The sequence below is a fragment of the Coregonus lavaretus genome (genome assembly GCF_964263955.1).
Source record: "Coregonus lavaretus genome assembly, chromosome: 13".
NCBI lineage: Eukaryota > Metazoa > Chordata > Actinopteri > Salmoniformes > Salmonidae > Coregonus > Coregonus lavaretus.
The window spans coordinates 33,808,845-33,834,187 of NC_140000.1; the positions used below are offsets into that span (position 1 = coordinate 33,808,845).

Below are 25,343 nucleotides of genomic sequence, written 5' to 3' on the forward strand. Positions count from 1 at the left end.
GAGAATGTCCACTTGGGAGAGATGAGGATTCCTGTGCCACCACCCCGCTGACCAGATGCTCTTGGGGTATGCGAGAACACATGGTCAGACGAGGAGAGAGCAGTAGGAGTAGCAGTGTTTTCAGTGGTAATCCATGTTTCCGTCAGCGCCAAGAAGTCGAGGGACTGGAGGGTAGCATAGGCTGGGATGAAGTCTGCCTTGTTGGCAGCAGAACGGCAGTTCCAGAGGCTGCCTGAGACCTGGAACTCCACGTGGGTCGTGCGTGCAGGGACCACCAGGTTAGAGAGGCAGCAGCCACGCGGTGTGAGGCGTTTGTGTAGCCTGTGCGGAGAGGAGAGAACAGGGATAGGCAGAGGCATAGTTGACAGGCTGCAGCAGATGGCTACAATAATGCAGAGGAGATCGGAATAAAATGAACTAAATATCTGGGAAAGGAGAGAGCGGGGCCTCCCTCACCACAACTCCCAAATATAACTCTCCCAACTTCCACCTCAGAAACTATAATTGTTGTAAACTACAGCGGTTCAATGTTTTCTAGGAATAGACTAACCTAGTTTATTCAGCTAGCTAACTAGGTGCAGTATTATTCCGTGAAAAACGTCCGGGCACCTCGTCATAAGACGCCACAGCCAGCTAGCATGCCGGTCTCCAGCAGCAGGGTTTAGCGCCAATACTCAGCCACAACAACCACCAGTGTATCAACACACAAGCAGATCGTTCGTGTCCGTGTCTAACGTTGTGGGTTAGTCCCGACAGCTTGAGCGAGTCCGTCGTCAACTTATTCAGCCAGTTAGTTAGCTAGAATAGTTAGCAAACTAGCTAGCCATTGCTTTCAGACAAAGAAGAACCCCTCCTTTCACGGCACGAACACACAGAGAGAGCCAAACTAACGTTAACTAGTCACCCATGTCCCGAATTCCTTGAGCGCCTCGGGCTATCAATATGTAAAAAACAAAACACAAGTGTAGGTTATGACTTACCCCTAGCAGCTACTGTTAGCTAGCCAAGTGCAAAGCTAGCCACTGAATTGACTCGCTCGATCATTCCAGCTATTGTTTACAAGTAGCTATCCAGGTTGCAACAAGCTTGCTAATTTTCAAGCACAGTAGCCACTTGCTACCTAACGTTAACGGTTCAGACAATGAGGTTAGAAAACAGCTGAATGGTAGGCAGTTATTGTATGTAACCATTGTAGGCAGCCAGCTGGCGTAATTACAGGCACTCAGGCGTGAAACAACTATACCGTTGCTAATAGCTACTCGCCAGCTAGTCCAGGTGGTGAGTTAGCTAGCTAGCTAGCTTTGTGCTACACCCGGCACCGCCGAATACAATACTAACCTACAATAATTACATACAACAACTACCTACAACAACCCACGATACCTACCTACAATACCTAACTACAATCTAAATACATAGTTTAAGCCTGACTCGACAAAGCCCATGCTATGTATAAAGCCAAGCTTACCCGACGAGCTTACCCGACGACCTCCTCCCAGCTCCAGCTGCAGACCCTTTGCTATGAGTCTCGAAATTAAGCTCAGCTGCCTACTGTTTCCATTGATCATCCTTCAGATGTTTCTACAACTAGATTGGAGTCCACCTGTGGTAAATTCAATTGATTGGACATGATTTGGAAAGGCACACACCTGTCTATATAAGGTCCCACAGTTGACTGTGCATGTCAGACCAAAAACCAAGCCATGAGGTCGAAGGAATTGTCCGTAGAGCTCAGAGACAGGATTGTGTCGGCACAGATCTGGGGTAGGGTTCTTGGAAGGTCCCCCAAGAACACAGAGGCCTCCATCATTCTTAAATGGAAGAAGTTTGGAACCACCAAGACTCTTCCTAGAGCTGACTGCCCGGCCAAACTGAGCAATCGGGGGAGAATGGCCTTGGTCAAGGAGATGACCAAGAACCCGATGGTCACTCTGACAGAGCTCCAGAGTTCCTCTGTGGAGATGGGAGAACCTTCCAGAAGGACAACCATCTCTGCAGCACTCTACCAATCAGGCCTTTATGGTAGAGTGGCCAGATGGAAGCCACTCCTCAGTAAAAGGCACATGACAGCCCGCTTGGAGTTTGCCAAAAGGCACCTAAAGGACTCTCAGACCATGAGAAACAAGATTCTCTGGTTTGTTGAAACCAAGATTGAACTCTTTGGCCTGAATGCCAAGGGTCTCGTCTGGAGGAAACCTGGCACCATCCCTACAGTGAAGCGTGGTGGGGGCAGCATCATGCTGTGGGGATGTTTTTCAGCGGCAGGGACTGGGAGACTAATCAGGATCGAGGGAAAGATGAACAGAGCAAAGTACAGAGAGATCCTTGATGAAAACCTGCTCCAGAGCGCTCAGGACCTCAGACTGGGGCGAAGGTTCACCTTCCAACAGGACAACGACCATAAGCACACAGCCAAGACAACGCAGGCGTGACTTCGGTACAAGTCTCTGAATGTCCTTGAGTGGCCCAACCAGAGCCCAGACATGAACCCGATCGAACATCTCTGGAGAGACTTGAAAATAGCTGTGCAGCGACGCTTCCCATCCAACCTGACAGAGCTTGAGAGGATGCGCAGAGAAGATTGGGAGAAACTCCCCAAATACTGAAGTGCCAAGCTTGTAGCGTCATACCCAAGAAGACTAGAGACTGTAATCACTGCCAAAAGTGCTTCTACAAAGTACTGAGTAAAGGGTCTGAATACTTATGTTAATGTGATATTTCAGTTTTTTATTTGTAATACATTTGCAAAAAACATAAACTTGTTTTTGCTTTGTCATTATGGGGTATTGTGTGTAGATAAGGGGGGGGGGGGGGCAATTTAATCCATTTTAGAATAAGGCTGTAACGTAACAAAATGTGGAAAAAGTCTTTATTCGGGCCAATATTTTTAGAAATGAATATACACAGGAAAGTATAATTAAACAAACTTTTCAAAGCACTGGTAGTGTGTTCAGATGTCTATCACCTGACGCATGCACGTGACGCATGCGTACTTGCTGAGCTAGTGCACCTGTTTACATAGTTTTACATATGCTTCAGGTGATAGAAGTCTGATAGAAATCGGAACTTGAATTTGACATACATTTGAGATTTGTATCTTAATGCAGAACTGTAGAACCAACTTATCTAGTTGAAAACTTCATATGAGACATTGACATTAGTCAAACATTTATTCCAATGGCAAAATTGACTAAAAAGTGCAAGTAGGTAAATTTTGGTCATTAAGTTCACTCTATTCAATCATACCGCAGAACACACAGACAGTGACGCCTCAATCAGACCGACAGCGTCATTGCACAACATGGTACACAGCATCATCTGGATGTGTGCAACAACAGTTCAACATTCACATTCTGCTTCTGTCAAGCCATCTACGCATACCATTTTTATGCATATGTTCGATAAATCCAACATATGCACTGCAACTGCCTCTGCAACACAATGCTGCAAGGCAAATGCAGCATTCCATTGGAAATGAATGTACATGTACTTCTGGTGTACCAAAACGCAATGATGCTGTTGGTGTGATCGAGGCATGAGAGAGACCTCACTGCAGTGCATCTGACTTTGTTTACATAAGACAAAATATCGCAAATTTTTTTACTTGAGAAATTCTGCACCAAACACCTTAGCTAGATGTAAAATTGTGTGACTAAAACCTCCTTGGCAAAAACGTCAATTAATTACAGATTTCTTGTGTTATCTTCGATTCATTCGGACTATTTTGAGGAAGTGATAGGCCTACTGACGTTGTTCCTATGGTGTCTCATCAGTAACTGCCACATCGAACCACACCCCCAAGACTTAAATCTATTTTTTTTTATGAGCAACAAAAAAACACGTGGAATCGGTGCGTAACTCTTTAAAGCATAATTGAGAAATCATTAATTGAAGTTTGAACATTTGATATTTTGGCCTTACCCAGGCCTCCTTTTAAGACTAATGTTTCAGGTGCTAAAAAGCAGAAATTGGTCAGATGACGCTTTACCGCTTGCTCTGTAATATGAGTAGTATTTTCAATTAAAAATATATATATATATGTGTATGTATGTGTGTGTGTATATACAGTGGGGAAAAAAAGTATTTAGTCAGCCACCAATTGTGCAAGTTCTTCCACTTAAAAAGATGAGAGGCCTGTAATTTTCATCATAGGTACACGTCAACTATGACAGACAAAATGAGAATCCAGAAAATCACATTGTAGGATTTTTAATGAATTTATTTGCAAATTATGGTGGAAAATAAGTATTTGGTCAATAACAAAAGTTTCTCAATACTTTGTTATATACCCTTTGTTGGCAATGACACAGGTCAAACGTTTTCTGTACGTTTTCACACACTGTTGCTGGTATTTTGGCCCATTCCTCCATGCAAATCTCCTCTAGAGCAGTGATGTTTTGGCGCTGTCGCTGGGCAACACGGACTTTCAACTCCCTCCAAAGATTTTCTATGGGGTTGAGATCTGGAGACTGGCTAGGCCACTCCAGGACATTGAAATGCTTCTTACGAAGCCACTCCTTCGTTGCCCGGGCGGTGTGTTTGGGATCATTGTCATGCTGAAAGACCCAGCCACGTTTCATCTTCAATGCCCTTGCTGATGGAAGGAGGTTTTCACTCAAAATCTCACGATACATGGCCCCATTCATTCTTTCCTTTACACAGATCAGTCGTCCTGGTCCCTTTGCAGAAAAACAGCCCCAAAGCATGATGTTTCCACCCCCATGCTTCACAGTAGGTATGGTGTTCTTTGGATGCAACTCAGCATTCTTTGTCCTCCAAACACGACGAGTTTAGTTTTTACCAAAAAGTTATATTTTGGTTTCATCTGACCATATGACATTCTCCCAATCCTCTTCTGGATCATCGAAATGCACTCTAGCAAACTTCAGACGGGCCTGGACATGTACTGGCTTAAGCAGGGGGACACGTCTGCACTGCAGGATTTGAGTCCCTGGCGGTGTAGTGTGTTACTGATGGTAGGCTTTGTTACTTTGGTCCCAGCTCTCTGCAGGTCATTCACTAGGTCCCCCCGTGTGGTTCTGGGATTTTTGCTCACCGTTCTTGTGATCATTTTGACCCCACGGGGTGAGATCTTGCGTAGAGCCCCAGATCGAGGGAAATTATCAGTAGTCTTGTATGTCTTCCAATTCCTAATAATTGCTCCCACAGTTGATTTCTTCAAACCAAGCTGCTTACCTATTGCAGATTCAGTCTTCCCAGCCTGGTGCAGGTCTACAATTTTGTTTCTGGTGTCCTTTGACAGCTCTTTGGTCTTGGCCATACTGGAGTTTGGAGTGTGACTGTTTGAGGTTGTGGACAGGTGTCTTTTATACTGATAACAAGTTCAAACAGGTGCCATTAATACAGGTAACGAGTGGAGGACAGAGGAGCCTCTTAAAGAAGAAGTTACAGGTCTGTGAGAGCCAGAAATCTTGCTTGTTTGTAGGTGACCAAATACTTATTTTCCACCATAATTTGCAAATAAATTCATTAAAAATCCTACAATGTGATTTTCTGGATTTTTTTTTCCTCAATTTGTCTGTCATAGTTGACGTGTACTTATGCTGAAAATTACAGGCCTCTCTCATCTTTTTAAGTGGGAGAACTTGCACAATTGGTGGCTGACTAAATACTTTTTTTCCCCACTGTAGCTAACATTGAACCTGGTTGGTTAGCTACCTGCAGATTAATGCAGGGTAGTAACGTCATGAGTTGGGATTATGGTTAATGATTTACCTAGCTAGCTAGCTAGCTACATGTCTTAACAAAAGACTCCACTATGCAAGTAACCATTTCTGGTGCATTTGTAAATTCAGTCTGAGTATGCCAGAGCGCAGAATAACTGATTAATTTACGAATGCACAACACCCGTTAAATATGGCCTGTGTCAGTAAACGTCGGCAAAAAAACATAATTAAATTGTTGCCAGCAGCACAGTTAGTCACCAACGCTCTGGATAACACGAAAACAGCCTAACCAGCTCTTCTAGGGCGAGTAAAATGGTCTCATATGGGGGAACACCCCACTGACCATTTTACTCGCCCTAGCAGAGCTGGGGCGAGTAGGGTGAGGGAACACCCCACTCGCTGTTTTCATGTTATCCGGAGGGAAACAATTAACCATAATCCCAATTTTGTGTCTGGAAGTAGCTAGCAATCTAGCCAATGTTAGCCAGTTAGCTTGGGTGCTTCACTGCCGTTGTGAGGTCAGAACGCTCGGATCAACCCTACTCATCGGCCAGAGCGTCAAGTGTGCGCTCGGAATGCTCCGAGAGCGAAAAGAGATTGGTGGGGCTAAAGCTTAAGAGTGTGTGTGAACGGTGCTGAATGGGTGTGGACAAAGAAGAGCTCTTCAGTAGGTATCAAAACATTCAAAGGCCATTTTCTCAAAAGTGAGATTACAAGTTAATCAACTTTCAAAGCAGAATTACTTTCCCATTGTTCCCTTAAATGCAGTGTATGATTTAGCCAATGTAAAAAACACAATTTCAAATTTTGCTACATAAGACCAAATCAAGGCGGTCAGTCACATATTGTAAAATATAAACATTAATATTTAAAATATACACTTTGATTAGGCTAATCTTTCAATATATTGTTTAAAATAATATACTATATGGGCATATCGAAGTTCCAGTGTGGTATCGCAGCTACTTTTAGAGTTATGATCCAATTTGTAAGCATTACCAGCAGAGTGAATGTGAAAACCTATTCAAAATGGTCCCCCTCTGCTGGTGATTTGCAGGTTGTGCAACGATACAAGTAAGAGGAGGGCTGTGATTGGTTATATAGCCTACTATGCCAATTTCTCTGTTTCAAATGGGCCATAACTTTAAAGCTAGCAGAGATCACACTCTGGAACTTTGATATTCCTGTAGAGTATATTATATTCAATAATATATTGTACAAATTAAGTGGCCCAATACATTTTTCCAATAGTCATAAATTAATGTATGAAAATTTTTATTGAAATCAAAATACTACTTATATTACAGAGCAAACGGTAAAGCTTCATATTACACCTTTTTTTGTTGCTTTGTAGTACCTACAGATGAAACATTGAGTCTTGAAGGAGGATTGGGTAATGTCACAATGTTCCAAATTCAATTAATTATTTCTCAATTATGCTTTATAATACAAATGTCAAATATACAGTAACAGTCAAAAGTTTGGACACACCTACTCATTCAAGGGTTTTTCTTTATTTTTACTATTTTCTACATTGTAGGATAATAGTGAAGACATCAAAACTATGAAATAACACATGGAATCATGTAGTAACCAAAAAAGTGTTAAACAAATCAAAATATATTTTATTTTTGAGATTCTTCAAATAGCCACCCTTTTCCTTGATGACAGCTTTGCACACTCTTGGCATTCTCTCAACCAGCTTCATGAGGTAGTCACCTGGAATGCATTTCAATTAGCAGGTGTGCCTTGTTACAAGTACATTTCTGGAATTTCTTTCCTTCTTAATGCATTTGAGCCAATCAGTTGTGTTGTGGCAAGGTAGGGGTGGTATACAGAAGATTGCCCTATTTGGTAAAATACCAAGTCCATATTATGGCAAGAACAGCTCAAATAAGCAAAGAGAAACGAAAGTCCATCATTACTTTAAGACATGAAGGTCAGTCAATCTGGACAATGTCAAGAACTTTGAAAGTTTCTTCAAGTGCAGTTGCAAAAACCATCAAGCGCTATGATGAAACTGGCTCTCATGAGGACCGCCACAGGAAAGGAAGACCCAGAGTTACCTCTGCTGCAGAGGATAAGTTCATTAGAGTTACCAGCCTCAGAAATTACAGCCCAAATAAATGCTTCACAGAGTTCAAGTTCAAGTAACAGACACATCTCAACATCAACTGTTGAAATAAATGCATTGTTGGTTAAGGGCTGGAAGTAAGCATTTCACAGTAATGTCTACACATGTTGTATTCGGCGCATGTGGCAAATAAAATTTGATTTGTTCAAAGGAGACTGCATGAATCAGGCCTTCATGGTTCAATTGCTGCAAAGAAACCACTACTAAAGGACACCAATAAGAAGAGACTTGCTTGGGCAAAGAAACACGAGCAATGGACATTAGACCGATGGGAATCTGTCTTTTGGTCTGATGAGTCCAAATTTGAGATTTTTGGTTCCAACCGCCGTGTCTTTGTGAGACGCAGAGTAGGTGAACGGATGATCTCCGCATGTGTGGTTCCCACTGTGAAGCATGGAGGAGGAGGTGTGAGGGTGCTTTGCTGGTGACACTGTCTGTGATTTTTTAGAATTCTAGGCACACTTAAGCAGCATGGCTACCACAGCATTCTGCAGCGATACGCCATCCCATCTTGTTTGCGCTTAGTGGGACTATCATTTGTTTTTCAACAGGACGATGACCCAAAACACACCTCCAGGCTGTGTAAGGGCTATTTGACCAAGGAGAGTGATGGAGTGCTGCATCAGATGACCTGGCCTCCACAATCACCCGATCTCAACCCAATTGAGATGGTTTGGGATGAGTTGGACCACAGAGTGAAGGAAAAGCAGCCAACAAGTGCTCAGCATATGTGGGAACTCCTTCAAGATTGTTGTGGGAACTCCTTCAAGATTGTTGGAAAAGCATTCCATGTGAAGCTGGTTGAGAGAATGCCAAGAGTTCAAAGCTGTCATCAAGGCAAAGGGTGGCTACTTTGAAGAATCTCACTAATAAAATATATTTTGATTTGTTTAACACACACATATATATATATATATATATATTACATACATACATACATACATACAGTTGAATTCGGATACATTTAAACTCAGTTTTTCACAATTCCTGACATTTAATCCTAGTAAAAATTCCTTGTCTTAGGTCAGTTAGGATCACCATTTTATTTTAAGAATGTGAAATGTCAGAATAATAGTAGAGAGAAAGATTTATTTCAGCTTTTATTTCTTTCATCACATTCCCAGTAGGTTAGAAGTTTACATACACTCAATTAGTATTTGGTAGCATTGCCTTTAAATTGTTTAACTTGGGTCAAACGTTTCGGGTAGCCTTCCACAAGCTTCCCACAATAAGTTTGGTGAATTTTGGCCCATTCCTCCTGACAGAGCTGGTGTAACTGAGTCAGTTTTGTAGGCCTCCTTGCTTGCACACGCTTTTTCAGTTCTGCCCACAACTTTTCTATAGGATTGAGGTCAGGGCTTTGTGATGGCAACTCCAATACCTTGACCTTGTTGTCCTTAAGCCATTTTGCCACAACTTTGGAAGTATGCTTGGGGTCATTGTCCATTTGGGACCAAGCTTTAACTTCCTGACTGATGTCTTGATGTCGCTTCAATATATCCACTTAATTTTCCTTCCTCGTGATGCCATCTATTTTGTGAAGTGCACCAGTCCCTCCTGCAGCAAAGCACCCCCACAGTATGATGCTGCCACCCCCGTGCTTCACGGTTGGGATGGTGTTATTTAGCTTGCAAGCATCCCCCTTTTTCCTCCAAACATAACGATGGTCATTATGGCCAAACAGTTCTATTTTTGTTTCATCAGACCAGAGGACATTTCTCCAAAAGTACGATCTTTGTCCCCATGTGCAGTTGCAAACCGTAGTCTGGCTTTTTTATGGCAGTTTTGGAGCAGTGGCTTCTTCCTTGCTGAGCGGCCTTTCAGGTTATGTCGATATAGGACTCGTTTTACTGTGGATATAGATACTTTTGTTCCTTTTTCGTCCAGCATCTTCACAAGGTCCTTTGCTGTTGTTCTGGGATTGATTTGCACTTTTCGCACCAAAGTACGTTCATCACTAGGAGACAGAACGCGTCTCCTTCCTGAGCGGTATGACTGCTGCGTGGTCCCGTGGTGTTTATACTTGCGTACTATTGTTTGTACAGATGAACGTGGTACCTTCAGGTATTTGGAAATTGCTCCCAAGGATGAACCAGACTTGTGGAGGTCTACAATTTATTTTCTGAGGTCTTGGCTGATTTCTTTAGATTTTCCCATGATGTCAAGCAAAGAGGCACTGAGTTTGAAGGTAGGCCTTGAAATACATCCACAGGTACTCCTCCATTTGACTCAAATGACGTCAATTAGCCTATCACAAGCTTCTAAAGCCATGACATCATTTTCTGGAATTTTCCAAGCTGTTTAAAGGCACAGTCAACTTGGTGTATGTAAACTTCTGACCCACTGGAATTGTGATACAGTGAATTATAAGTTAAATAATCTGTCTGTAAACAATTGTTGGAAAGATTACTTGTGTCATGCACAAAGTAGATGGACTAACTGACTTGCCAAAACTATAGTTTGTTAACAAGAAATTTGTGGAGTGGTTGAAAAACGAGTTTTATTGACTCCAACCTGTGTATGTAAACTTCTGACTTCAACTGTGTATGTATGTGTGTGTATGTATGTATGTGTATATATATATATATATATATATATATATATATATATATATATTTATTATTATTATTATTATTATTATTATTATTATTATTATTATAAATGTTTTCTTAAATCTAGTTTAGTGAGGAAATCACCCAATAGTAACTCCAAAGACTTTCTGAAGGATTCAAATTAGGCTACAGTGCCTTCAGAAAGTGTTCACACCCCTCAACTTTTTCCACATTCTGTTACAGCCTGAATTTAAAATGGATTAAATTGAGATTGTTTGTCACTAGCCTACACACAATACCCCATAATGTCAAAGTGGAATTATGTTTTTCATATTTTTTACAAATTAATTAAAAAGGAAAAGCTGAAATGTGTTGAGTCAATAAGTATTCAACCCTTTGTAATCGCAAGCCTAAATAAGTTAATGAGTAAAAATGTGCTTAACAAGTCACATAATAAATTGCATGGACTCACTGTGTGCAAATAGTTTTTAACATGGTTTTTGAATGACTACCACATTTCTGTACCCCACACATACAATTATCTGTAAGGTCCCTCAGTTGAGCAGTGAATTTCAAACAAAGATTCAACCACAAAGACCAGGGAGGTTTTCCAATGCCTCGCAAAAAGGGCACCTATTTGTAGATGGGTAAAAAAAAGATGACATTGAATATCCCTTTGAGCATGGTGAAGGTACAGTATAAATTAAACTTTGGATAGTGTATCAAGACACCCAGTCACTTCAAAGATCCAGGAGTACTTCCTAACAGAGTTGGCAGAGAGGAAGGAAACTGCTGAGGCATTTCACCATGCGGCCAATGGTGACATTAAAACCATTAGAGTTTAATGGCTGAGGATGGATTAACAAAATTGTAGTTAGTCCACAATACTACCCTAAATGACAGTGAAAAGAAGGAAGCCTGTACAGAATACAAAATATTCAAAAAAATGCATCATATTTGCAATAAGGCACTGAAGTAAAAATGCAAATGTGGCAAAAAAAATGAACTTTATGTCCTGAATACAAAGCGTTATGTTTGGGCCAAATCCAACGCAACACATTACTGAGTACCACTTATTTTCAAGCATTGTGGTGGCCAAATATACACTGGAGTTGCCTACCAAGATGACATTGAATGTTCCTGAGTGGCCTAGTTACAGTTTTGACTTAAATTGGCTTGAAACTCAATGGCGAGACTTGAACATGGCTGTCTAGCAATGATCAACAACAAACTTGACAGAGCTTGAATTTTAAAAATAATAATGTGCAAATATTGTACAATCCAGGTGTGCAAAGCTTTTGTAGAGACTTACCTAGAAAGACTCACAGCTGTAATCGCTGCCAAAGGTGATTCTAGGAAATATTGACTCTGGGGTTGAATACTTATGTTAGAATCAATTTTAATCCCACCTTGTAACACAACAATGTGGAAAAAGTCAAGGGGTGTTAATACTTTCTGAAGGCACTGTAACTGAACCATTACTCTAGTCTGGGCAATCTTGTCATGGGTTGTCAAGCGCCTGGGGACAAGGTCAGACATAAAACCATAAAATCTGCCTCTGTGTGCTATTCATAAAATTTAAGGAATCCACATTTTTGTTTCAGATGAGGATGGATTCCCCTACAAGACAAAGTCTGAGCACAGGCGCCACGTGGCACTAACAGAACGCTTCACAGAGGCGGATCTAAAGGGCTTGCCAGAGCTGAACCCGCCTTCTCTTATGCCAGCTGGTAATGTGGGTACAACAGTAAAGGTATTCTTACAGCTTATTCAGTCATGCCGCCTACCCCCACGCCTCATACGCAAACTCGGCCTCTCCTTCCCCAAGACAAGCTGCAATCGGCGCTATGGTAATGTGCCCTTCCAGTACCATAACACCAGCTTGGCACCATCCACCGAGGAGAGTGTCTTCACAGCTGGTGGGCATGAAATATCAGGTCCTGGTAGTGTGGCCCCTCCCTCAGGAACCAAGGGGCCCACTGACTCAGGGGACCCTGAAATACCAGAAGTGGAAGAGGAGGATGCCCAGTCAAATGCAGATGATGTGAGTCTAAATGTGTTACTGTATATACTGTAAATATCCTATAACCTGTGAGCTACAGTACTTGCTGTGATTAGTTCATAAGGGAATCATGTTGAAAACTGGAAGGGCTTAAAGTGGTAAAAAGGCTGAGGCACTGGTAAAGAAAAATACATCTCAAGGTAGAAACATCGGAGTAGGCTACATAACAATGGCTGGATTATTGTTGTTGCTGTGAACTCTGGCTTTACAGACGCATGGGCCATTTCTTTCATTGCATATGATCCCTGTGTTGTTCTGTGATGTAGGATGATGACCGCTGTGAGGAGTGGGATCGCCATGAGGCCCTGCATGAGGACGTGACGAGCCAGGAGCGTAGCAAGGAGCGGCTCTACGAGGAGGAGATAGAGCTGAAGTGGGAGAAGGGAGGCTCAGGCCTGGTCTTCTACACAGATGCCCAGTACTGGCAAGAGGAGGAAGGAGGTATGGCGGGGGCTCCACTAGCCCTCTTAAAGATCTGTCATTCTGATTGAACATTTCTGTCTTGTAAAATTCATAATTATACATTTCCCTCCAGTCAAATAGTGATGTTGTTTTTTCTCTTGCCCTAGATTTTGATGAGCAAACGGCAGATGATTGGGATGTGGACATGAGCGTTTACTATGACAAAGGTAACCTGACTTTGCATGTTTTCCTTCACAATTCAGGATCTATGGCTAGGTTTCCATCCAATTGGTGACAGATTTTCATGTGACTATTCTAAAATCCGCATAAAGAAAATATGCACATTTTCCCACCAGTGGTGTGTTTCCACCAAACGGACTTGTTGCAGATACAAATCAGTGCGTGACTAAGTAGTGCACACAAAATGTTCTTTTTCACTTAAGTTTTCATGTGCCAAATAAAAAATGTAATGTTCAATGTGTTTCCATCGCATAGTTTTGTCACAAACTGTTGCGTTAAATAGAAAATGTGCCTACTCTGGTCTTGGCACGTGCACTCTAGCCAACAGCTTGCAGATACAGTGTGGGTAGACTAGTCTACATTATGAGATTATGGATAACAGCGAGAATGTTTTTATTTGTCAAAACGGCAGTCAAGCATTGATCATCATTTCACCGGAATAAGACCCTCAACTTTTATTGGACAGGAGCATCAAGCTCATACCATGCACTTTCACCACCCTGTGAAGTTCATCGTAACTCATTTAATCTGTAACCTAATTTAAACTTCATGATTTCGAGCCGTAGTGGGAGTACCACACACCATGTCATCGTGTGACTCCCAAGTTAACTTCAATATCAATATTTGCTCATAAAGGCGTTTCCACCGTCATTTCTCGCATAATACATTTTACCAAATGATCTGTTGCCATCTTATAAAATTGTACCGAAACGTCCTGTTTCCATCACAGCTGTCGAGATTCTTTTTTAAAATACGGTATGACTTTACTCGCATAAGAACTGGATGGAAACGTGGTTGACTGATTTGAAATCCTAGTGAACTAGGTAGGCACAATGTCTTAAGACATTTGAAGGGACATTTTTAACCTTAATTTAACTATGCAAGTCAATTAAGAACAAATTCTTATTTACAATGACGGCCTACCAAAAGGCCTCCTGCGGGGATGGGGGCTGGGATTCAAAATTGAGGACAAAACACATCAAGATGAGAGACACCGCAACACTACATAAAGAGAGACATAAGACAACAACACAACATGGCAGCAACACATGACAACACAGCATGGTAGCAACACAACATGGCAGCAGCACAAACATGGTACAGACATTGTTAGGCACAGACAACAGCACAAAGTGCAAAAAGGTAGTAATGGTGTACGTAGAGAATTCATCTCGTGGGGGCCACTCTCCACACAGACGGGGGTGACATGGACTCCCGTGACTACGTCCGCATGCGGTATGAGAAGAGGCTGAGGGAGGGGCTGGAGGACAGGTCTGGAGGACAAGATCAGCCAATCGGCAACTTTGAGAAGTTCACTAAGGTAGGGCAGTCCTTGTTCCAATCATGTGAACTGAGCAGCCATGAAAATAAATAGCAGATCATATTAGATATCAGATCAGATGCCTCGTCCATTCTTTGGTCTTGCAGTCTGATGAGTCGACTGAGCAGTCACACACCAATACACATTTACCGGGAGCACTTTATAATAACTCCATTTAATGAAGCATTTATAATGGATTAGTAAATATTTTAGTCATTTATTAATGATTACTCCATTCATAAGATGTTTAATGTAGGTTTACTAATCATTAGTTAAGTCTTTTTGCGTGGCCTTTATCTAAAGTGTGGGCAATTTATACTTTATAAATGTTTTGAGTGACCAGTGTAATTTCTCACCAAAAAATGGACATGCCATTGGTAGACATTTCAGCAGTACCTGATTCTCCTTAAGGTCTCAAAATAGCCTAGAGCATATCAATGGTAAAACACACAACACAGGATTTTAAAGGAAATACACTATATAACCAAAAGTATGTGGACACCTGCTCGTCAAACATCTCATTCTAAAATCATGGGCATTAATATGGAGTTGGTCCCCCCTTTGCTGCTATAACAGCCTCCACTCTTCTGGGAAGGCTTTCCACTAGATGTTGGAACATTGCTGCAGGGACTTGCTTCCATTCAGCCACAAGAGCATTAGTGAGGTCAGGCACTGATGTTGGGCAATTAGGCCTGGCTCGCAGTCGGCCTTCCAATTGAGGTCAGGGCTCTGTGCAGGCCAGTCAAGTTCTTCCACACCGATCTCGACAAACCATTTCTGTATGGACCTCGCTTTGTGCACGGGGGCATTGTATTACTGACACAGGAAAGGGCCTTCCCCAAACTGTTTCCACAAAGTTGGAAGCACGGAATCGTCTAGAATGTCATTGTATGCCGTAGTGTTAAGATTTCCCTTCATTGGAACTAAGGGGCCTAGCCCGAACCATGAAAAACATCCCCAGACCATTATTCCTCCACCACCAAACTTTACAGTTGGCACTATGCATTGGGGCAGGTAGCATTCTCCTGGCATCCGCCAAACCCAGATTAGTCCGTCGAACTGCCAGATGGTGAAGTGTGATTCATCACTCCAGAGAAAGCGTTTCCACTACTCCAGAGTCCAATGGCGGTGAGCTGTACACCACTCTAGCCGACGCTTGGCATTGCGCATGGTGATCTTAGGCTTGTGTGTGACTGCTCGGCCATGGAAACCCATTTCATGAAGCTCCCGACGAACAGTTATTGTGCTGAAGTTGCTTCCAGAGGCAGTTTGGATCTCAGTAGTGAGTGTTGCAACCGAGGACAGATTATTTTTACGCACTTCAGCACTCGGTGGTCCCTTTCTGTGAGCTTGTGTGGCCTACCGCTTCGCGGCTGAGCCAGTGTTGCTCCTAGACGTTTCCACTTCTAAATAACAGCACTTACCGTTGCAGGGCAGAAATCTGACGAACTGACTTGTTGGAAAGGTGGCATCCTATGACTGTCCACATACTTTTGTGTGTATATAGAACATTTAATTCAGCTATTGTGAAACAACTGTTGCAAGGACTTGAGGAAGAGTTGTATTCTGAATGTTTTGCTGTTGTCAACTTCGCAAACGCAAACAAATCATAAAACGGGGAGATGTAGCCTACACACACAGCTGGGCGGACCGGACAGTTTTTCTCGAGTGGATTTTTATTCCTTCAATATTACTGGTGTGATTGAGGTAGAAATGTTACATGTATGATTTGCAGGTATACATTTTACATGTATAACCTTTTAAATGCTTCCAGTGCGTCTTTTAACCGCAGACTATTTTCACACGGGTTTGTTTGGCGACACCTTTACCGGGCCTTTAATGGGAGTAACTCTTTAAACATAATGGGATAGTTCAGCGAAAATATGTATTCAGATATTTGTTTCCTTACCTCGTAAGCAGTCTATGGACTGCTCTTAATCTCTTGTGGACAGATTCTGCCCGTAAACCGAAGAATCTGTCACGACGGGATGGAATGCGTATGGTAATTAGCAGTAGTAGTTCCGGTGTTAGGGTTTTCATCACTGATTATTTGGATGTACCAAGATTGGGCGAAGGCGGTGTTTAAACTTCGGGTAACACTTTATTTTAATAAACCATTTATAAGGCATTTACAAACGGTTTGTTCACCATTTATTAATCATTACTTCCATATTTGTAAATGTTAGTAAGCTAGTTCTTCACAAATGTGTGTATATACAGTGGGGAGAACAAGTATTTGATACACTGCCGATTTTGCAGGTTTTCCTACTTACAAAGCATGTAGAGGTCTGTAATTTTTATCATAGGTACACTTCAACTGTGAGAGACGGAATCTAAAACAAAAATCCAGAAAATCACATTGTATGATTTTTAAGTAATTAATTTGCATTTTATTGCATGACATAAGTATTTGATACATCAGAAAAGCAGAACTTAATATTTGGTACAGAAACCTTTGTTTGCAATTACAGAGATCATACGTTTCCTGTAGGTCTTGACCAGGTTTGCACACACTGCAGCAGGGATTTTGGCCCACTCCTCCATACAGACCTTCTCCAGATCCTTCAGGTTTCGGGGCTGTCGCTGGGCAATACGGACTTTCAGCTCCCTCCAAAGATTTTCTATTGGGTTCAGGTCCGGAGACTGGCTAGGCCACTCCAGGACCTTGAGATGCTTCTTACGGAGCCACTCCTTAGTTGCCCTGGCTGTGTGTTTCGGGTCGTTGTCATGCTGGAAGACCCAGCCACGACCCATCTTCAATGCTCTTACTGAGGGAAGGAGGTTGTTGGCCAAGATCTCGCGATACATGGCCCCATCCATCCTCCCCTCAATACGGTGCAGTCGTCCTGTCCCCTTTGCAGAAAAGCATCCCCAAAGAATGATGTTTCCACCTCCATGCTTCACGGTTGGGATGGTGTTCTTGGGGTTGTACTCATCCTTCTTCTTCCTCCAAACACGGCGATTGGAGTTTAGACCAAAAAGCTCTATTTTTGTCTCATCAGACCACATGACCTTCTCCCATTCCTCTTCTGGATCATCCAGATGGTCATTGGCAAACTTCAGACGGGCCTGGACATGCGCTGGCTTGAGCAGGGGGACCTTGCGTGCGCTGCATGATTTTAATCCATGACGGCGTAGTGTGTTACTAATGGTTTTCTTTGAGACTGTGGTCCCAGCTCTCTTCAGGTCATTGACCAGGTCCCGCCGTGTAGTTCTGGGCTGATCCCTCACCTTCCTCATGATCATTGATACCCCACTCCGAAGTTCTAAAATGTATGGACCCAGAATTTAATCACTCAGATGATCAAATTACATGAGATTTTAGTTCTGGGCAAACCAAGATTAGACTGCTCTAAGGAATGACTGCAATCCACGCTTTGGATTTGTTAGAAAAGTCATTGCCTAGAAAAGCTTATGTTAGCATTTTTGGCCTGAAAACGTTGTTTTACTTAGCATGGAGTGTCTGAAGGATAGGCGAAATTGCCAAGGGGGATTGCGGGGATATGTCCCCCCCCAATATTCAGGGGGGAGGGGGCTTTCCACTTATACTGTGTTTTCAAAATACCGCTCCATATACTCCTCGAGAGACATAATAAGTCATGTCAAACTGTGTAGAATTTCAGGAGATGAGTTTTAAAATGGGGAAGAAAAAAACATCTGCTTATTGTTTAACCATTGATATGTTCTAGGGGCCATTTTGAGACCTTAAGGAGCATCAGGTACTGCTGGAATGTCTACCGATGGCATGTAAAAAATAAATAAAAAATAAAATAGAGAAATTACACTGGTCACTCTCTAAACATTTATAAAGTATAAATAGCCCACTTTAGATGAGACAACGCAAGAAGACTTAACTAAGGATTAGTAAATGGTTTATAAGGACCTATATTAAACATCTTATGAATGATCGTATGAATCATTATTTAAATGCTTTAAGTTGTTTATAAGTGTGTGAATAACTAACTAGGTTACTAACATTTACAGTGTGTGTAATGAATAATAAATTATGAAGAAACTATTTACTAATCCATTATAAATGTTTTATTGCGTGGAGTTATTATAAAGTGCTACCTATTTACCTAGTACTCTGTTCTCATTTAGTAGGCAGAATGTAACTGGTGTGGTCTGAATTCCTCATAAAAGCAGGAATGGCTTTTTCCATAGTCTGGTACCTGGTACTAGGAGCAGTACTGATCTTTGTATGTTGTCGTTGTTTAGGGGGTTGGTCGCCGGGTGATGGAGAAGCAGGGCTGGAAGGAGGGAAAGGGCCTGGGTAACAGTCAGGCAGGGATTCCAGAAGCCCTGGAGAATGAAGGACAGCATCCCAAATGCAAGAGGGGCTTTGGGTGAGAGCAACATTTACTATCACAATAACTACAATGACAATTAAATACATGGCCTTTGTAACTTGGATATGTACAGGAAAGTTAAAGGATATTACAAGTTATTCTTGTTGACAAATAAAAACCCTGATTACAATATGCTGTTTTGTGCAGGTACCATGGAGAGAAGCTGAGCTCCTACTTTGTGAAAAAGGCCAAACCAGACTTCTACATATCCACGGTGTATGATAAACCCAAAGACATAGACCAAGGGGACCCCTTATTGCGACGCCATCCCAAAACCAGCATGAAGTACCGAGGCTGGCTGCCAGGTGGCAGCATTGGGCCAAAAAGATGACAACTGTATTACATGTTTATTTAATTGTTCTTATTACTATTATGACCTATTTTTCCCTTTGGAATTCATGCTTTGTTTGTATTAAAGCGTTTTCATCATACAAGGGATTTGTTTCAATTATTTTGTCTTGTCTCGTCTCCTGAATGAATTACACATTTTTGTAGTTTTGATCATGTTTTGACTTTATGTTTTTTACCCCATATGTAACTCTGTGTTGTTTTTATTGCACTGCTTTGCTTTATCTTGGCCAGGTCGCAGTTGTAAATGAGAACCTGTTCTCAACTGGCTTACCTGGTTAAATAAAGGTGAAGTGAAATAAAATAAAATAAAATAAAGCATAGCTAGTGTGACAGTGGTAACTAATATTCTACATTAGTATAAGTAGACTTCACATTTTCTCTTACAGTTGGTTTTATTTTTTTCACAACAACTGTATTTATATCTGCTTTTATTTATTTAAAACAATGATTGAACTTGAAGTAAATATTTTAGCCAGTAGTAGTTGGCTAGACCTGCATTCCACCAGCAAGACCTAACAAGAATAAGGCTGTGACCTCGGCGGTTTTCCTTCCAAATGAATGTCCCGCAATGATGGTAAAAAAAATTATACCAATAGTTGAAATTCTTAACGTTTTATGAGGAAATGTTGGCAGACTTAGAATTTTGTTAAACAATATGAAAAAAGGAATAAAGGTAATCGCCTTTATAGCACCAATATTATAGCATTGACATTAACAGTATTAAAAGTAATAATTACTAGATATCATGCTAACAGTAAACAAATAACAAGACATAATGCTATTAATAATATTATAATAATCAACTTTAATCTTTTTAAATCCCATTGTTAATTAATTTATTCAAATAGCACGATGTTCAGTACGTTTTTCATATTGGACATACTGCTCCATAGTACACAATTTCCTGTACATTGTGTCGCAGTAAAAGGGAGGTCCATTCTACTCAGGAGCACCTCTAGCTTCCAAATTCAGAGTGTACAACCCATGGAGCGTCACTGCTCATTCTGCGGCCCTTAAAGAGTGGCCAATCAGTTTAAATGCAATACGTTTTTCATATTGGACATGCATATTGCACCGTACACAATTTTCTGTACGTTGCGTCGGTAAAAGGGGGGTCAATTCTACTCAGGAGCAGTTCTAGTTTCCAAATCCACAGAGTTTACACCCAGAGGACCATCGCTACTCATTGCGATCCTTAGGGAGTGAACTTTATTTATAGTAAGGGAAAATTGGACCTCTGAAATAAAAATGCGAGATTTGGTTGGGGGTTGAGAGAGAAATGTAAGTTTTAAAGTTCATTTCTTGCAATTCTACACGTTTTGCCATGGAGCATAGAGAAAATGTTGCAGTTTTAAAGCTAATTTCCTGCAATTCTACAAATGTTGTAATGACTTATGCCATGTTAATATGATATCTGAGTGAGAATGACTAACACAATCAATGGGGGCCCCCTGAAGGGCACCTGACCTGCATGCCTGGTCGGTATTCGACCATGATTACTACAAGTTTACATAGCTGGCTAGACTACCTACCAATAAAACAAATGTTAGCTGACATGGCTAATTGAGTGACTGACATACAGTAACGAGAAACTGCTGATGCACAACAACATTTTGAAATTGCACCTGCTGTGTATTCTACTATTCTTACTCTCAATAGTAGGTTGAGACCCCGACTGAGTTCCCCCCTCCCCTCGCTACCTGCCCCAATCCATAGTGCCAACTGTAAAGTTTGGTGGAGGAGGAATAATGGTCTGGGGCTATTTTTCATGGCTCGGGTTAGTGAAGGGAAATCTTAACGCTACAGCATACAATGACATTCTAGACGATTCTGTGCTTCCAACTTTGTGGCAACTGTTTGGGGAAGGTCCTTTCCTGTTTCAGCATTACAATACCCCTGTGCACAAAGTGAGGTCCATACAGAAAAGGTTTGTCGAGATTGGTATGGAAGAACTTGAATGGCCTGCACAGAGCTCTGACCTCAACCCCAATCAAACACCTTTGAGATTAATTGGAACGCCGACTGCGAGCCAAGCCTAATCGGCCAACATCAGCAATGTTCCAACGTCTAGTGGAAAGCCTTCCCAGAAGAGTGGATGCTGTTATAGCAGCAAAGGGGGGACCAACTCCATATTAATGGCCATGATTTTGGAATGAGATGTTCAACAAGCAGGGGTCCACATACTTTTGGTCATGTATTTTACATATGACATTGCAGTATTACAAACATATAACAGACTATAGCCTAATTTAATCTGTCAAACAGGTAGGCCTACCTCTTATTTCTTAAATAGAAAGAAATAGGCTCCAACACAAAGTTGTTAGTAATGTCTAATTAAAATGAAGACTGTGGAAATGAATTATGCCTACTCTAATTTGCCTACTTTCAGCACCATGAGCTGTCCATTTCCAATTGATTGTGCCGTGACTGCTGCTTCATGTTTCAGCACCACAATGTAAGTCACTCGAATCTGGCTTATTGTGAGGTCAATAACTCTGATAAATACATAATGGGAAAGAAACATCGTTTTTATTCAAATCAATTATATACTGAACAAAAATAAACACATGCAACAATTTCTAAGATTTTACTGAGTTACAGTTAATCTAAGGAAATCAGTAAATTGAAATAAATTAGGCCCTAATCTATGGATTTCACATGACTGGGAATACAGATATGCATCTGTTGTTGGTCACAGATACCTGAAAAAAAAGGGAGAAGCGTGGATCAGAAAACCAGTCAGTATCTAGTGTGAGCACCGTTTGCCTCATGCGGCCTGACATTCCTTCGCATAGAGCTGATCAGGCTGTTGATTGTGGCCTGTGGAATGTTGTCCTACTACTTCAATAGCTGTGCGAAGTTGCTGGATATTGGCGGAAACTGGAAGATGCTGTCGTACACGTCGATCCAGAGCATCCCAAACATGCTCAATGGGTAACATGTCTGGTGAGTATGCAGGCCATTGAAGAACTGGGACACTTTCAGCTTCCAGGAATTGTGACATGGAGCCGTGCATTATCATTCTGAAACATGAGGTGATGGTTGCGGATGAATGGAACAACAATGTGCCTCAGGATCTCGTCACGGTATCTCTGTGCATTCAAATTGCTGTCAATTAAATTCAATTGTGTTCATTGTCCATAGCTTATGCCTGCCCATACCATAACCCCACCGCCACCATGGGGCACTCTTTTCACAATGTTGACATCAGCAAACCGCTCGCCCACATGACGCCATACACGTGGTCTGCCGGTTGGACATGCTGCCAAATTCTCGAAAACGACGTTGGAGGTAGCTTAAGGTAGAGAAATTATCATTCAATTCTATTGTAATAGCTCTGGTGGACATTCCTGCAGTCAGCATGCCAATTGCACGCTCCCTCAAAACTTGAGACATCTGTGGCATTGTGTTGTGTGACAAAACTGCATATTTGTATTTACCCCAGCCCAAGGTGCACCTGTGTAATGATCATGCTCTTTAATCAGCTTCTTGATATGCCACACCTGTCAGGTGGATGGATTATCTTGGCAAAGGAGAAATGCTCACTAACAGGGATGTAAAGAAATTTGTGCACAAAATTTGAGATAAATAAGCCTTTTGTGTGTATGGAAAATTTCTGGGATCTTTTATTGCAGCTCATGAAACATGTTACGTTTATATTTTTGTTCAGTGTAGTAGTAGCAGTAAGCTATCAAAGTTCACCTCCGATCTTCCTCATCTTCGCATTCTCCTTCTCAAACTGAACAGAACATAGGCTATAGGCTTTTTTGGACTAGGCCAAATCAAAAATTATTTTCTGAATAATTTTTTGACTCTCCTCCTGAACTGCCACTGTAGTAGGCTTAAACAGCACAGCATTGGTTAGGCAGCACAAAAAAAGGTTTTGATCAGCAAGAGCAGAGCAGGCCGGTGCTCAGGATTGGAATATCCATTGCAGTGTGTAATGCAGCCTAGTTTTATTTACACCATCCCAGCAGCTACCCTATAAATATAACTTTGCTCTGTGCTTCTCCGAGCATGCACTTCGTAGCCTATAGGCTATGGATCATTTGATTGAGACCACACTAAATAGCCTATAGGCGCACTCATAGCCGCGGGAAGTAGGGGTGCTGAAGCTCCCCCTGATGAATCGGAATAGAATATATATATATATATGCTTTTTTCCCCCACAAAAGTAGTGCACTGGGCCTTTACTAGTCCTGTATTAGCGGACCGATATAGCTGTCTGTAGCATGGGCAAAAAATAATTGCAGCACCCCCAAACACCTTCCCGCGGCAATGGACGCACTTGATATTGTGCGCCCAGCAGAGAATCAGCGATGAAGGGCATCATTGGGCACACATCGATATATAGCCTAATAAGCAACTAATTCTAAAACACTGAGAAGTATTGAAATTTCATCAATTACAAATTACAGTGCTTTCGGAAAGTATTCAGACCCCTTGACTTTTTCTACATTTTGTTACGTTACAGCCTTATTCTAAAATGGATTAAATATATTTTCCCCATCAATCTACACACAATACACCATAATTACAAAGTGAAAACGGGTTTTTAGATTTTTTTGCTAATTTATAAAAAAAATCAAAAACAGAAATACCTTATTTAGATAAGTATTCAGACCCTTTGCTATGAGACTCGAAATTGAGCTCAGGTGCATCCTTTTTCCATTGATCATCCTTGAGATGTTTCTACAACTTGGAGTCCACCTGTGGTAAATTCAAGTTGATTGGACATGATTTGGAAAGGCACACACCTGTCTATATAAGGTCCCACAGTTGACAGTGCATGTCAGAGCAAAACCAAGCCATGAGGTCGAAGGAATTGTCCGTAGAGCTCCGAGACGAAAACATTTCTGCAGCATTGAAGGTCCACAAGAACACAGTGGCCTCCATCATTCTTAAATAGAAGAAGTTTGGAACCACCAAGCCTCTTCCTAGAGCTGGCCACCCGGCCAAACTGAGCAATCGGAGGAGAAGGGCCTTGGTCTGGGAGGTGACCAAGAACCCGATGGTCACTCTGACAGAGCTCCAGAGTTCCTCTGTGGAGATGGGAGAACCAGAAGGACAACCATCTCTGCAGCCCTCCACCAATCAGGCCTTTATGGTAGAGTGGCCAGATGGAAGCCACTCCTCAGTAAAAGGCAAATGACAGCCCACTTGGAGTTTGCCAAAAGGCACCTAAAGTACTCTCAGACCATGAGAAACAAGATTCTCTGGTCTGATGAAACCAAGATCGAACTCTTTGGCCTGAATGCCAAGCGTCACGTTTGGAGGAAACCTTGCACTATCCCTACAGTGAAGCGTGGTGGTGGCAGCGTCATGCTGTGGGGATGTTTTTCAGCGGCAGGGACTCGAAGACTAGTCAGGATCGAGGGAAAGATGAACAGAGCAAAGTACAGAAAGTTCCTTGATGAAAACCTGCTCCAGAGCTCTCAGGACCTCAGACTGGGGAGAAGGATCACCTTCCAACAGGACAACGGCCCTAAGCACACAGCCAAGACAACGTAGGAGTGGCTTCGGGACAAGTCTCTGAATGTCCTTGAGTGGCCCAGCCAGAGCCCGGACTTGAACCCGATCGAACATCTCTGGAGAGACCTGAAAATAGCTGTGCAGCGACGCTCCCCGTCCAACCTGACAAGAGCATGAGAGGATCTGCAGAGAAGAATGGGAGAAACTCCCCAAATACAGGTGTGCCAAGCTTGTAGCGTTATACCCAAGAAGACTTGAGGCTGTGATCGCTGCCAAAGGTGCTTCAACAAAGTACTGAGTAAAGGGTCTGAATACTTACGTAAATGTAATTTTTTTAAATATATTTTTTATACTTTACGAATGCACTGTACATGACCCTCCCCTGGACTAGATCTTTATTTTTTTTTAAAGCAAAACCCTCCCCTTGACTGAAATTGAAAAAGGTACTCCAGGTACCCATTCTGTAAATTTCGATCCATCCCTTATCCCTTAAAGAGTAGCCAATCAGCTTAAATACAATGGTTTTTGTATGTCTGTACGTTGTGTCGCAGTAAAAGGATCTATTCTACTCAGGAGCACTTCTCATTTCTTAATCCACAGAGTTTACACACAGAGGAGTTTCGATGCTCTTTTTGCGGCCCATCAGCTTAAATCCAATTGTTTTTCCATATTGGACATATATATTGCATGCACCATACACCATTTTCTGTACATTGTGTTGCAGTAAAAGGGGCATCCATTCTACTCAGGAGCACCTGTAGTTTCCAAATCCA

The 25,343-nt window shown here is 41.8% G+C and overlaps 1 protein-coding gene across 2 annotated transcripts in view; it reads left to right on the forward strand.

Moving 5' to 3' along the window:
• LOC311139399 (G patch domain-containing protein 3-like) overlaps positions 1-19,183 on the forward strand; it is a 35,788-nt gene extending 16,605 nt beyond the window's left edge. The window contains exons 2-8 of one of the 2 annotated variants that reach the window (XM_084174270.1): positions 11,978-12,108; positions 12,202-12,417; positions 12,702-12,876; positions 13,005-13,064; positions 14,274-14,398; positions 18,617-18,744; positions 18,895-19,172. In XM_084174270.1, coding sequence (XP_084030396.1) covers positions 11,978-12,108; positions 12,202-12,417; positions 12,702-12,876; positions 13,005-13,064; positions 14,274-14,398; positions 18,617-18,744; positions 18,895-19,078 — 1,019 coding nt within the window. In that variant the 3' untranslated portion in view covers positions 19,079-19,172. Of the gene's footprint in view, positions 1-11,977; positions 12,418-12,701; positions 12,877-13,004; positions 13,065-14,273; positions 14,399-18,616; positions 18,745-18,894 lie in introns of both variants that reach the window. The other variant, XM_084174269.1, reaches the window with a different exon arrangement.
• Positions 19,184-25,343: the final 6,160 nt, after the last annotated feature.